Source organism: Scyliorhinus torazame, chromosome 14 (genome assembly GCF_047496885.1).
Source record: "Scyliorhinus torazame isolate Kashiwa2021f chromosome 14, sScyTor2.1, whole genome shotgun sequence".
NCBI lineage: Eukaryota > Metazoa > Chordata > Chondrichthyes > Carcharhiniformes > Scyliorhinidae > Scyliorhinus > Scyliorhinus torazame.
The window spans coordinates 128,628,364-128,642,907 of record NC_092720.1 but is presented as its reverse complement, the minus strand read 5'-3'; the positions used below and the strand labels follow the sequence as shown (position 1 = coordinate 128,642,907).

Sequence of the window (14,544 nt, the reverse complement as noted above, 5' to 3'; positions counted from 1 at the left end):
AGCACGTCTTTTAGGACTTGTGGAAGGAAACCGGAGCATCCGGAGGAAACCCACGCAGACACAGGGAGAACCTGCAGACTCCGCACAGACAGTGACCCAAGCTGGGAATCAAACCTGGGACCCTGGTGCTGTGAAGCAACAATGCTAACCAATGTGCTACCGTAATATGAAGAGAGCATTGAAAACTTACTGGTTCCCCTTTCTTCCTTGTTCCAGAAATTTGTCTCCTGTTACCATGGATCTGCTCATAATGGTAAAGGCTTTATTAGGCATTACAACTACCATGAAAAACATGGCAGATCTGGCGATACAGGGATTTTTACAAAACCAAAGTGGAGTACTCCGCATTCCTAGTTGAGCCATCCCAGTGTTTTGCTTATCATTGGTGTGTAGGACCCAATGGGAGCCCAATACAGGTTCTACAATACAGGATTGAGTGATGCCGACTCACCTAGTGTTTACAGTGGGCAGGTGAGGTGTGGGGAACTCTTGCCTCAGGCTCACAGAAGACTGTTGGGAATGCTATTTGTTCACCTGGGAGGATTGACTAACCTGTTGCTGTTCTACTCCGATGGAGGTGACCTGACGAAGGATGATAGACTGGGAGCATGGATCCCAACATCAAGTGTGAAGTGGCTGTTGGTCATACAGGGTTACACATGACTGCCAGAAAGAAGGGAGTAGAAAAGAGGCAGAGATCAGCAGTACAGTCCACTCTTTTCCAGTACATGATCCATTTGTGTCCCATCAGCTATCTAGCTATGGTTATAACATGTCTACCGTTACTCATTGGTGGTAGAGCCTTCAGCCACTACACACATACACTGATATTCTCTTCACCTCATTCCTTACCATCTGCTAAAAACACTGAAGCAGTCATTTCAGCACCAGTTGGATTGCAGGAAGATGCATTGACTGTACACCAGCACAAAGTTATGCGCTCACCCCCCTATGTTGCTGTTATCTGAGGATTATTTTATAGTGTAATGTACATTATCAGAATCACTGATTTACAGTGGCTGAATAAATCAAATTTTGTTAATTAATGGGTAAAATGTTACGAGATGTCACAAACGTGAGAGTTAAAATAACAATTTGGTACGGGCTCGGGCAGTAGGAGGCGTTCAGATACTTGCCAGTCTGGAATTTTGCGAGGAGCATTTATTTGAGTTTTCCGGTTGCGCCGTCTGCCTCGTTAGTGGACAGGGTACAGTCGCTGGGCGGGTTGGAGGATAACGGGGCCTCGCTGGAGGGGGTTAAGGCGAAATGGGATGAGGAACTAGCGAGTGAGGTTGAGGAGTGGGTGAGGTGTGAGGCCTTAAGGAGGGTGAACGCCATGTCGCCGTGTGCAAGGCTCAGGCTCATAAAACTGAAGGTGGGGCATCGGGCACACTTAACGAGGGCAAGGATGAGTCGGGGGTTTGAGGGGGTAGAAGGTAAGTGCGAGTGGTGTGGGAGGGCCACAACAAATCACATACATATGTTCCTGGCATGTCCTAAGCTGGTCAACATTTGGGGCCCCTGTCAGCGATCTTCGACAGGGAGCTGGAGCCGGGTCCACTGGAGGCCATATTCGGTGTGTCAGAGCTGCCATAGTTACAGGCAGGAGCAGGGCAGATGTTTTAGCCTTTGCCTCACTGATTGCTCGTAGAAGGATTCTGCTGGAGTGGAGGTCAGCTTCTCCACCCTCTGCCTCCATGTGGCTGGGGGACCTCCTGGAATTTTTGTATTTGGAGAAATATATGCTGAGGGGGTCGATTGGGGAGGTTTTATATAAGATGGCAACTGTTATGTATTTTAGAGAGCTGGTCACTGTCCGCTGTGAGGGGGAGGATGGGGGTTAGGGGGGCTGTTCTTTTTTGATTTTTTTTTCTATTTGTATATAAATTTTAAAATGCTCAATAAAAATATTTACCAAAAAAATAACAATTTCGATACATTTTCACAAGACTATATATATATTCCTAATTTCAGCCCGTGAGCTGTATCTATCAAAAGTAGGTGTGATTGGAGAAACAGAGTAGGTATAGAGAGTAGAAATGTTATTGTCCTGTTGATCTGAAAATCAGTCTGCATGATTACTTTGTTCCTGCTGATGATAGGAAGTTGGGGGCAAGGGTTTATGCTGTTAGCTTTTCATGGCTGGAAGCACAGACAAGGTTGTTAGCATGTCAGACCTTTGAGTAGGGCTTCAGGTCCCATGAGTGAGGTTGAAGAAGAAAGCAGAAGATGTGCAGAGATCACCCTTTTGGGTGCGCAATGTAACCCCAATTTCCTTAAATACTGGGAAAGTATTAAACATAACGGAAATAGATTTATCAGGTCAGTTTTGGATTCTACTGCACATCAGATTGCATAACTTGCTTGTATTGGAACAATCAACCAACATCGGTGTGTGTGTAACAGCTGCAGAAAAGGTAGAATTGAGAAAGAAAGGAAACTGAGAACTTTACATCAATGATTAGTGCAAGCAATAGAGATAAAAACAGTTAGATTGCACCCTAGGATACAAGGAATTAGAGTAGGAGATAGCAGACAAAAATATTTTGAATTTGTTGTTTAGGAGTTTTCATGGAAGAAAAACCAATTTAAATATTTTAATAGCGATTCAGACAAGTCAATTGTACAATAATTTAGTCAGATTTTCTTCCCTTTATTCATATGTAATTTTTCAAATAGAATGCATATCAAAGCTGACTTTGGCTCTTATCTCTTATTTTTCAGTCTACACCTTGCTAGTGTATGATCCCAAACATTGAGTAAGTCAGTTGGAGCGAGCCTATCTCAAAATGTAGCATTTGGAGATTTACAAAATCACTCTGAGCTGCCAGTTGACAACTTAGAAGATGGCCTATTGAGTGAGTGCATCACTTCAAAATTGCTCTATGCCTTCACTGTCCCTCTCATTGTCATTATTTAATCTTAATCCATTTCCCCCAGCTTCAGCTCCTCTTACTGATGTACCTGACACAAAACTGTCTCAAACATTATCTTGTGTGATTTGCAGTCATTAATTGACCAATGCTGCTTATTTAAGTCTTGCCTTCTTGGTGTACTTGTGAAGTAATCTTCTGTTACAATATAAATACTGTTTGTACACTGGTTATTGGGACCAGTGATGAAGTGAAATCTCTATCGATCCCGAAGTTTTGATTCTGCAAATTAGAAGAATAAATGAGTTAATTTTGATTGTGGGTAAATTTCAATTATTACAGCTGAATGTTTCAATATATTCATAGAATAATTGCCAACTACTTTGGTACCTCAGCTATCCAGATATGGTGGTATTGGCATGGCATCTGCAACTCTAAAAACATACCAAGTTTGCATATGTAACACACATTAGGAAAACCTAACTTAAACGATTGTTCGGGATAAAATGAAAGTTGCCTTTATATCCTTTCATGTCCTTAGGACACTCTAAAGTGCGTCACAGCCAGTATATCACTTTTAGAGTGTTACAGAAGCATAACTGGCAGCTAGCTGATTTATACACAGCTTGGTCCATACAAAGACAGTGAAGTAGCTTGTTTTGTGTTTTTGGTTGAGGGACGAATGGCAACCAGGTCACTGAAATGTACTCCAAATAGTGCCAGGCAATGTTCTGTGTCGATCTGTGGGACCTTGGTTTGAAGTCTTACTTGAAAGCTGGCTGCTCTGGCATTTAGTACCTTGCCTTGCCTGCTGGCTTTGATTATGTGCTGAAATATTGACCAATAAAAATTGCTGCTGTTAAATAAACACTCGAGGCTGAGAAAAAAAATTCTGGGTTATTTAAAGCTGAGATTCCTATTGTAGTTGAAGAAATTGCTGTTCTCTTTGGGAACATTGCAGTTGATGCTTTTTCAAAGGAAGAAAGACGTTGCATTTATAGTGCCTTCTACAACTCCAGGACATCCCAAAGTGTTTTGCAGCCAATTAAATAATTTTGAACGTCAGTCACTGTTTTAACGTAGGGAAACATGGTAGCCAATTTACGCATAGCAGGAATGAGACAAATGATAGTTTTCGTCAAAGTGATTAACATAAAAATTGGCCAAGATTTGGACTTCGGGCGATCTCAGTTGTTGTTTGAATGGTGCCATGAGAAACCTTACATCCACTTGAGAGAGCAGAGAGGCCGTGGTTTAAAATCTCACCTGAAAAGTGGCTTCTTTGACAATGTAGCACACACTCAATATTGCACTAGTATGTCGCCCTAGAACGTGTGCTCAAGTCTCAAGTGGGTGTTGAACTCTCAACTTCCTGGCTTTGGTTGTGGGGGCTATCATTGAGCCAAGACATTTTTAAATAGACATGTGGAAAATTCCAGCAAGTTGATGAAAGCATAACAGCCGCATAAGAGTGAGAAAATGCTGCTTTCCATTGAATGTCCTTGTGCACTCATGCTGTGTTTGTGCCAAGGCTTTGCTGCTTATTTGGACCTTGTTCTGTTTACTTGTTACAGATTATGAAATCTGCCCATTTCAGACATATTAGCATATCAAAACCATTAATCCAATACGTCTGTGTCTTCACATCGGGTCAGGCTGCTTGCATAGTCAGGAGCCCTCATTAGATATTTGAATTGGGCACTGTGGGGGCAGAAGACAAGCCTTCAGGCCAGCAGCTGTTCAGGTAGTATCGGAAACATTGGCGAGCAGTGTCGAAGAGAGCCCAGTACTGTCAGCTGGAGAAAAGCAACCAGCACTGTCAGGTGAGAAATGCAAGATAAGATTTCAACCTTTTGCCAATTAAACTGGGATTCAGATATAAAACACCATATTTAGTGACAGTGATAGTAAATCCTAACGATGCGTTCCAATTTCTGTTTTCAGTGTGTGTAAGGCCAACTCTGGAACAGTTTAGTTTGGCATAGTTATGATGCAGATGCTAAAATTGTGCATTAAATGTTTGGGAGCGTGGATTTACTAATAAAATTACTAACTATCTTTAGAATGATATGCATATTTGAAGTTTCTGAAAAGCTATTGCAGCACAGCGAGGATTGAGTGCTTCCCTGTAGTTGTGTAAAATGTTTTCACCTTGTAGGGATTTGGGGAGTGGGGGGGAAACTACAAAAAGGTGAAGAACATTAGATATGAGGCCGGCATGTGAGGTAGTGTCTGAGTGGTTTCACCTCATAATTTGTTGGATTTCATTCGTATGAGAAAAGCAAGATTTGAGAGATACCTTGCATTTGGGCTAGTACTGTGAGAGTACAACATCACGAGTTCTGTTTGAATGTATTGCAGAACCATTCAATCCTATTTTCATGTGGCAGTATTTTTGGCTGCTATGTAATTTGTGATTTTGAATGTTGCATTCTGGGCTGCGTATTTTCGAACAAATGAAGTAGGAGCAGTCGGCCATTTGGCCCTTTGTGCCGAGTCCGTCATTTGATCCGATGATGGCTGATCTGATAATGGCCTCCGTTTTGGTTACCTTGCTGTTGGCAATGACCTTTGATTCCATTGTTGATCAAAAATCTGTCTAACTTGGCATTCAGTATATTCAATGATCCAAGTTTAATGGGAGAGCCGTAGTTTTTAAACTGTGTCCCCTAGTTCCAAACGCCTCCATAAAAGGAAACATCATCTCAACATGAGTCATCTTTCATTCTTTTAAATTACAGTGGATACAGGCTCAACCTTTGTTCATAAGCCAACTCCTTCACCTCCGGGATCAGTTGAGAAGGAACCTTCTCAAGTGTTAATTCAATAATACCCTTTCTTAAGGAGACCAAAACTGTACAGGGCAACAGGTCTGGTCTCATCAAGGCCTTGTACAGCTGTAGCAACAGTTCACCACTTGTATGCTCAATTTCCCATTGCAATCAGTGCCAGCATTCCATTTGCCTTCCTAATCACTTTGTGTACCTGCATATTAACTTTTTGTGATTAATGTTCCAGGACACCCGGATCCCCTGGAATGTAGAGTTCGGCAGTCGGCCTTCATTTATTCTTGCCAAAGTGGACAAATCTACATTTCCTACATTATACTCCATCTGCCAATTTTTGCCCACTCAACTTGGATATATATATATATATATATATATATATATATATATATAAATATATATATATATATATATATATATAGTATATAGACTCCTTATGGCCTCTTAACTTCCTACCCATCTTTCTGTCATCGGCAAATTTAGCTGCCATGCATTTGGTCCTTTCATCCAAGTCACTGATATAGTTGACACCCCAGTGCTGATCCCCTGTGGTATTGCACTAGTTACAACTGGCCAACCTAAAAATGACCCATTTTCTGCCTCCTGTTAGATATCTAATCTTCTACCCATGCTAATATGTTACCCCCTGCAGCATGAGCTCTTATTTTGTGAAGTAACCTTAGCTGTGGCACCTTATCACTGCTTTTCGGGAATCCAAGTACACCACATTTACAGGTTCCCCTTGATCTGTCTTGCCTGTTACTTTCTCTCAGAACTCTTATTTCCCTTTCATACAATCAGGTAGAGCCAACATGGTTTTATTAAGATTTTTTGAATGTCTTGCTATTATCACCACACTAATGAATTCTCGCATATTTCATATTACAGGTCAGGTTAATTGGCCAATATTTTCTGCTTTCTGCCTTCCTCTTTTCTTGAACAGAAGTATTACAATTTGTGATTTTCCAATCCATTGGGACCGTTACAAAATCTCAGGAATTTTAGAAGATCACAATCAATGCATCCACTATCCCTGCAGCCACTTATTTTAAGATACTGGGATGCAGGCCATCAGCTCCAGGGGATTTGTTAGTCTTTCGTTCCAATGTTTTCCCCTGTACCTTGTCCTTGGTGGTTGCCATTGTTTTTAGTTCCACAATCCCTTTTATCTTTAGATTCTCATGTATTCCTGGGACATTTTTTGCACCTTCTACTGTGTGTTTTGTAGATGAGTAGGTTGGATGCGTAAAACTGGTTCAGAATTTGGTGTCAATTTTAAGAATGTACACAGCCCAGTATCGGATATATGGCAGGGCAAGTGTGTAAAATAATTTAAATCATTTTTTCCATTTTTGTTGCACAAGGTTTGCTAAAATGAAGTGGAGTTTGAGGGCAGAGGCTAATTAACCAGGGAATGAAGATGTAATTCAGTCCCATTTTAAATTCATAACATATCTGTATATTTTTAACTTGATTATAAATTTCCATGCAGTGCCCAGATTGAGGGCAGGGATGACTTGCAACAAGTTACATTTGCAATTTTCGGTGTAAATGGGGAATTTGTAGTCCGAAAAGGTGAAAACAAAGGTGCACATTGCCTAGGATTTTTAGTGAGAGATATTGTGCCTGTAAGATACTGATCTGTGCTGAAGGTCAGTTTAATGGATGCCAGCTCATACCTCATCTGTGTGAGCATACACAGCAAGTTGTGGACAGACTGTGGAGGGGTTTACAACTAAATCTGACCTGTACACCACACACACACACATTTCACTCTGTGACTGTGGGTCTTGCAAACTCGGGGTGGCAGGTCCAGCAGACTGTGCCCCAGCATTGGCACAAATAGATTACCTAATTTAGCAGAGAATGGGGATCAAACACAGGCTGTTTGTCTTCATCAGTCAGTTTCACAATAGATATTTCCGTTAATATCTTTGTTTTGGGTGCCTTAAAAGTTGTTTAATAAAATTCTGAATCAGAAAATCACTTGATTCCTCAAGCTATGGAATATTTGTTAAATTAATTGAAGAATAAAACCAGTCTTAATGGTAAGAAGTTATATTTACATTTCAGTTGCAAGGAATTGTAGCATGTTTGTCTTTGATTTCCTGATTCCCTTCATCCTAATGGGTTAATTCCAGCTGATGGATCTGGAGCAAACATCTTTTGTACAAAGTGTTAATGGTTTGTGCTGGTTTAATGATTTGGGAAAAGGAATCACTCTTTAGCCAATAGATCTACCATTATCACCAAGTGACAGAGCAGAGGGTCAATGCCACCAGTTTCAACTGATTTGAATGTTGGCTCCAGAGGTGAAATGTCATTGCCTAACTCCTGGCCTACCATTCTGTACCCTGGAGGTATGTGGATGCTCAGTCATTGAAGTATTCAGGACCAAGATCAATAGCTTGTTGTATATTAAGGGATATGGAAAGTGTGGGTATGTGGAATTGAGGGAGAAAGATCAAGCTTGATCTTATTGAATGGCGGATCAGGCTCAAAGGGCTAAATGAACTATATATATGTTATGTATTTTATGCATCTGAGATGGGGGTGATCATCACAGCCTTTATCCATGGGTCTTGTGCTGTTTGAAGCCTCGATCCATTTGGGCAATTTATCCATTCTGTGAATCGTCACATTGTCAACTAATGTTGAATGAGCTATTTAAAATTCAAGTAAACTGCTTTCATTGAATCACCTTGGCCACTAACTGAGTAACCCCCAAATAATTCCTATAAGCCTGTTCTTCAAAGGCTGACCTACAGCCTACCATAGTGTTCCCTCAACCACTTGTTCCTCTATATGTTAGGCTAACTGACTTCTAAATTACATGACTACTTGTTTGTGTCTGTCCCATTTTTGTTTGTATGTTGCAGTTGTATTTGTCTACTCTCCAGGGATTATGGGGTCTCTCTGTTTTATTGAGGGTTCTATCATGTATCCAGGGGAGGCACTGGTATAGTGGTATTGTCGCTGGACTAGTAATCCAGAGACCCAGCGGTAATGATCTGGGGACTCGGGTTCGAATCCCACCATGGCAGGTGATGGAATTTTAAACTCAATAAAATATCTGAAATTGAAAGACGACAAAACCATTGTCGATTGTCGTAAAAACACACCTGACTCACTAATGTCCTTTAGGGAAGGAAATCTGCTATCCGTACCTGGTCTGGCCTACATGTGACTTCAGACCCACAGCAATGTGGTTGACTCTGTACTGACCCCTCAAGGGCAATTAGGGATGGGCAATAAATGCTGGCACCGCCTGCGACGCCCGTGCCCCATGAACGAATAAACAAAATCCTGTCTGCTTTATGGATAAAAGAAAGTGTAAGCTCATAGGTCAATCAGTTCCAGTTGGAACCTGATTTTTCATTGACACGAATATGAATTCTTGACTGACTCTGAGAAATATACCTGTTAAAAAGTTAATCACTCAAAAAGAGAACCATGTGTCAAAAGAACAGTAGCCATGTGGTGTGCTTAATGAAGCCTGTTACACAATTGGAAGTATTTGGTATTGAAGGTTAATGCAGAACAACACGAGGCACTTCCTAATGGATATTCAAGTATTTTGTGTCTCCATTCCCATTAACTATTGAATGAAACTGTTCATGAATCTCATGTTGCTCAATAGTTTCTGTTTGAGCATAAACCTTTGATTTTGAGTTGTGCATTTGATATTGTGTGTGGAATTAGTATCTTGTTCACTGATTGGATGTATCTGTGTGAAACAGAAAAATGTTATGAAAAGTTGCCAGTTTGTAGTTACTGTATTGAGTAGGGAAACAATCATGATGCACATTGTGCAAATAAGTTAGTACATGAAAGGTAAAAACTTCAACTGACTTTTTATATGGATTTTTTTTTTTACAGATTTGTCACAAAAATTTTATCATCATGGCTTTGGAAATAACCTCACCGCCTCGGTTTTTTCACATGCCGAGGTTCCAGCACCAAGGACCAAGGCACACCTTTTACAAGCGGCCAGATTTTGCTCAGCAGCAAGCTATGCAGCAACTGACCTTTGATGGCAAACGCATGAGAAAGGCTGTGAACAGGAAGACGATCGATTATAATCCATCTGTTATTAAGTTCTTAGAGGTGAGATGAGAATAACAGGGAGACCATTTGTGAATGAGCTTATGTTGGAGTGTACTGCACTCCATGCGGAGAGGTTTTGGAACCACTTCACTGATTCTTCAAAATTTGAGACATAATGTGGGATACACTGAGCGAAATGTCTAATGTCACTCCTACACTCAGATGCTCTTTCTTTAAGGTGGTAGATACACAGTTCTTTGAATGGTATTGTGACACTCAGTAAATGGCCCAATAAACTATCACTGTTGTGTCCATTGAATTAAGCACATATTACATCTAGGCACTTGCCGAAAACTTTTTATTATTCACATATTACAGTGCTTTTGAGAGTTCTTGAGATTCATAGGGGGCGATTCTCGGAGCCCCGCGCCGGGCCGGAGAATCGCCGCAACCACGTACCGATGCCGGCGCGCGATTCTCCGAGGTGCGGAGAATCAGTGCCATTTGCGCCGGCGCGTTTGGCGTGGGCCGCTGGAATTGGAGGGGCCAGCGATTCTCCGGCCCGAATGGGTCACTTGGCGGCGCGGATACGACAGAGTCCCGCTGGCGCCGTCCCCCCCCCCCCCCCCCCCCCCCCCCCCCCCCGTGGCCAATGCCGGCGGGAACACTGCACGAACGGTCGGCGGGGGGGGCGGCCTGTGGGGGGAGGGGGGGGGTCCTCTGATGGGGTCTGGCCCTACTTCCCTGCGCGGCCGGCCCCTGAATACCGATGGCATGTTGAGTCAGGGCCGGTGTGCTAAAGAAGTCCCCCACGCATGCGCAGGTTGGCGCGGCCCAACTGCGCATGCATGGGTTGGCGCGGGAAAGGAGGCTGGAGCGGCGTGAACCGCTCCAGCGCCGTGCTGGCCCCCTGTGGGGGACAGAATAGGTCGTACCCGGGCCACGACGGCGCGAATACTTGGGCTTCATTTGGGAGAATCACCCCCATAGTATTTCAACGGTCTGTTGTGTTTTGCTATATATGTACAGTACAATACTTCATTAATGTGACAGGAGACTGGCCACTTGCAGTTGGAATGAAACAACTAAGCTGTGAGATGAATGCTTAATACAGGTTATAAAAAGGAACAACTGCATTGCCTTATTTATGGGCTTGCCACAACCCAGCTCTGACAACACGTTTCAACCTGTCAAACACATTGTGAGCCAGTGTGTTCCTTACCTTCTGCCTTATTGACATCTGAATTGATGCAGCACTACACTGGAATAATCACCTAGTCATTGCCACTGGGGAATTGTGATCTTGTGTCCCTGACAGACTGGAACCAAATTTGGAAATTGGAACTGTAAAGGCTCCCATTCATTTCTGTATCTGAAATCTGTTGGTGTTTTGAACTAGTGTCTTGATGAATTTGCTAACTAAAATGGCATGTCTACAGGAAGGTGTGGATGTAATTTGGAAGAAGTGAAGTTTAGCTTTTATTGTAATCTAATTTTAATTGCTTTTGGTTCAAAGTTTTTCCTCTTCGGTCTGCTACAATTGCAGTGCTTGAAAAATACAGTCCCAATGGTAATATTTCATCTGGAAAGCTTCACAATTCCACAAGGAAATGATTTTCATCAATAGGTACAAGCCCAAGCAGCTTCCTGTTGCTGCCTTTGTACTTAAAAACAAATCACACATGGGGATGAGGCTTAACACTTAATTCTGATTTGTGTTTTGTGTCTTGTCCTGTCATCAAACAGAATTGACGCTGAGCTGGTATCATGATAGAATTACAGCAGAAGCAACAAACATTGCTCCTTCAAGCAGCGGATCAGTAATTGTGGAGCTAGTAGCAGATAAATTATTAAATAAATTATTTTTATAAGTCTAGATTGGAAGAAAAGACTGCAACTGATGCAGCAACACCGAATGTTGGAATCGATCAGCTAGTTTTTATGTCTTTAAAACACGCAGACTTTAATTTCAGGTAGAGACCTTGTCAATGAAAACAACTTTACACCAGTGTTCCCTTTATTTCTGGCCAAGTTAGCCAATTCAGATTTTTTTTTTGGTTTCTGCCATGTTAATTCAGCTTCAAGACTTGCTAGTTTGTGCATCACACTGCCACCAATTGTTGCAATTTTGGAATTCTTGGAAAACTATCTTTTTCCTTCAGGGTTTCTGGCATTTGCCACAAGCAGACCATATCCCCCACGGTCTGGAAATCATACCTTTGTTTGGATAATCTGCCCTTTGCGTAAAGATGATCAATGATCCTACCAATAGCAGATTCAATACCATCTCACGTACAAGACCGCACTTCATTTGTATTTTCATATGTTAAACTCAGATCAGTTTTACAAACAATAGCAGTTAATTAGTAAGATATCAGGTTGTTAACACTTGCCTGCAGCTCAAAGATGTGGCTTGGAGTTCTGCCAGAGGGTTGTGCAATTTAAGCTTATTTTCGAGAACAGTACTCTGAGGAGCTGCGCTGTGTTAGGTCTTTATTTTTGGATATGACTTTGAAGCCTCAATGTTTTTTTAATTGGCTATTAAAGATGCAGTGGCATTGAAAGAGAGCTGGTAGTTCGCGTTGTCCTCTTCTACGTACCCCTCCTCAACCAATGTCACCAAGAAAAGAACATTTAGTATGTCATTCATCAGGGTCAACTGGGATGTTACTCGTGCCACTCCTGCCCACAGATCACTGCAGTTCAAAATGTAATTCATTGTGCGACGTTGTTTGAAATGTCCTGTGATAAGATGCTATATAAATGCAGTTGGAAAAAAAAATTATGTAAAAATAAAGCAGACCTTATCCTTGAAAAATGAGTAATATATTTGCATCAAGCATGTGTCATCACCCAAGTGTCAACAAACTTGTAAGTGTCTGATGCAAATCATTTTTGTAATACAACAAATCACAAGTTCCCAAGCACTGAGTGCATCAATCAAATCGCAACCGAATAATAAACTATCAGTGAAGAATTGTTGGTCAGCAAGAAGCTACCACTTCAAAAAGTGAAACGATCAGATTGTACAAAACATTCGGAGAAATCTTTCCCCCCACTAATTGAGCCCACTAAGGTGCGGACTTCAGACTGAAGTAAGGTTTCTAACTTAAAAGAAATCACAAGAAAATTAATATGTGTAATTGTCTTCTATGTGCAGAAATGTTTCCACCACTGTTTTATGTAGGTGGTCTCACTTCTAGAAGCTCGCGCAAGAAATATTGAGGCATTCACAAGCTATCATTCTGTTAACTAAGTGAATAAGTTTAGCCAAATGGCAAGCTACAACTAGTTCACTCTGCAAACTATGTGCACAGAAGAGCTCTTGCAGTGAAAATTAAGACTGCCTCCTATCAATTAAATGTGCACCACGTTTTGGAGGAAGGGCGTATGAAGAAGACCTGAGGTCTTGGCCTGGGAAGTGGGAGTAATCGGATAGCCCTGACAAAGAGCCAACACAGACATGATGGGACTAAAGGACCTTCTGTGCTCAGTGCTTCAATAAGTGATGGCACTTGAACCAAAAATTATTATTCAAACTGATTTAATATTTTCATAAGAAAGCAGCAGAACACAAACTTTATTTGAGATAATGACCAAGATGATGATATAACTAGTATAGTGAAAGTCTTAACGCAGTTGCACATGTTTTTTCAGTTATTTATGTCCATCTTTGGGAAATCTTTTTTGTGTGCTCATAACATTTTCAGTTACATTTTGACATGTTCAGAACAAAATCCAAAGAGGGATTGGAACCAAACATTCGTGTGCCTGGATTTGGAAGAAGTTGTGCCATTTCAATATTTTCAATTTCCAGCCAAGTAGTTTTAAAGTCAAATTCACAAAACCACAATTATCTTAGAATATGTAACCGCTATACACTGCAATTATATACAAACAAAAGTGGGAGATAGATTAAACATACTTTGATGATGCACCATCCCCTTAGGAGCATTAATTTTTATCTGCAAAGGTTTACTCAGCACCTGCCTTCACAGGTTAAGTAGGTTTCATAGATTTCACAGAATCCCTACAATGCAGAAGGAAACCATTCGGGCCATCATGTCTGCACCTACCCACCGAAAGTGCACCCTACTTTGGGCCACACTCCCACCCTAACCCTGTAGCCCCACCTAACCTGCTGAACTTTGGACCGTGGGAGGAAACCAGAGCACCCAGAGTAAATCCAGGTGTTTAGGTATTAGTAAGAAGTTTATTATGGCTCCAGACAACACCTAACCCAGAAAGTTACTGTTTACTTTGATGCAATTATAATCTCTAAACTGGAATTTTAACACTTGATAAAATACAGTGCGAATTGCAACAAAATGGGAAGTCCGATTCTGACACTTTACTTATTTTTCTTATTTTCCCCCCCCATAATTTCCTGATTTCAATTTTTTGTTGATGGCAACTGCACTTAATGATCATGGAGGAAAAGAAGGGTCAAGGTAAAGTTGGTTGAGAAAAGTCATTTAGACCATTTGATCTCGCCTTCAAATACCACTTCAACCTTCTTCCTATCACAGCATCTCGATGTTAGTCTTTTGGCTTCAAATTACCCTTTCTAGCTGTTAATTTCAGCAGCCTCATTACCGTAAAATAACCCAACAAAAACAATCAACGGATCCTATCAAAGCTATTAAATGCTTCAGCATCCAGTTGTGAATGAAAGTGGACAAATAAATAATTGGTGGGAGGAGGCTTCATGAGCATCCATATCCTCCATGACATCAGAGCCCAGCGTGTGAGTGCATAAGACGTGGCTGAAGTACCTACCACCATTTTCATCGAGAAGGGCCGGACGGATGATCTATCTTAGCCATCATCTGAGGATC

The 14,544-nt window shown here is 41.4% G+C and overlaps 1 protein-coding gene across 4 annotated transcripts in view; it reads left to right on the top strand.

Annotated features, from left to right (window-relative positions):
• Nucleotides 1-14,544, top strand: part of wdr33 (WD repeat domain 33) — a 178,254-nt gene that overhangs the window by 21,807 nt on the left and 141,903 nt on the right. For 2 of the 4 annotated variants that reach the window (XM_072474881.1, XM_072474878.1), the window contains exon 2: nucleotides 9,539-9,766. In XM_072474881.1, coding sequence (XP_072330982.1) covers nucleotides 9,563-9,766 — 204 coding nt within the window. In that variant the 5' untranslated portion in view covers nucleotides 9,539-9,562. Of the gene's footprint in view, nucleotides 1-2,724; nucleotides 2,859-4,556; nucleotides 4,697-9,538; nucleotides 9,767-14,544 lie in introns of those variants that run through there. The other 2 variants (XM_072474879.1, XM_072474880.1) reach the window with 2 other exon arrangements.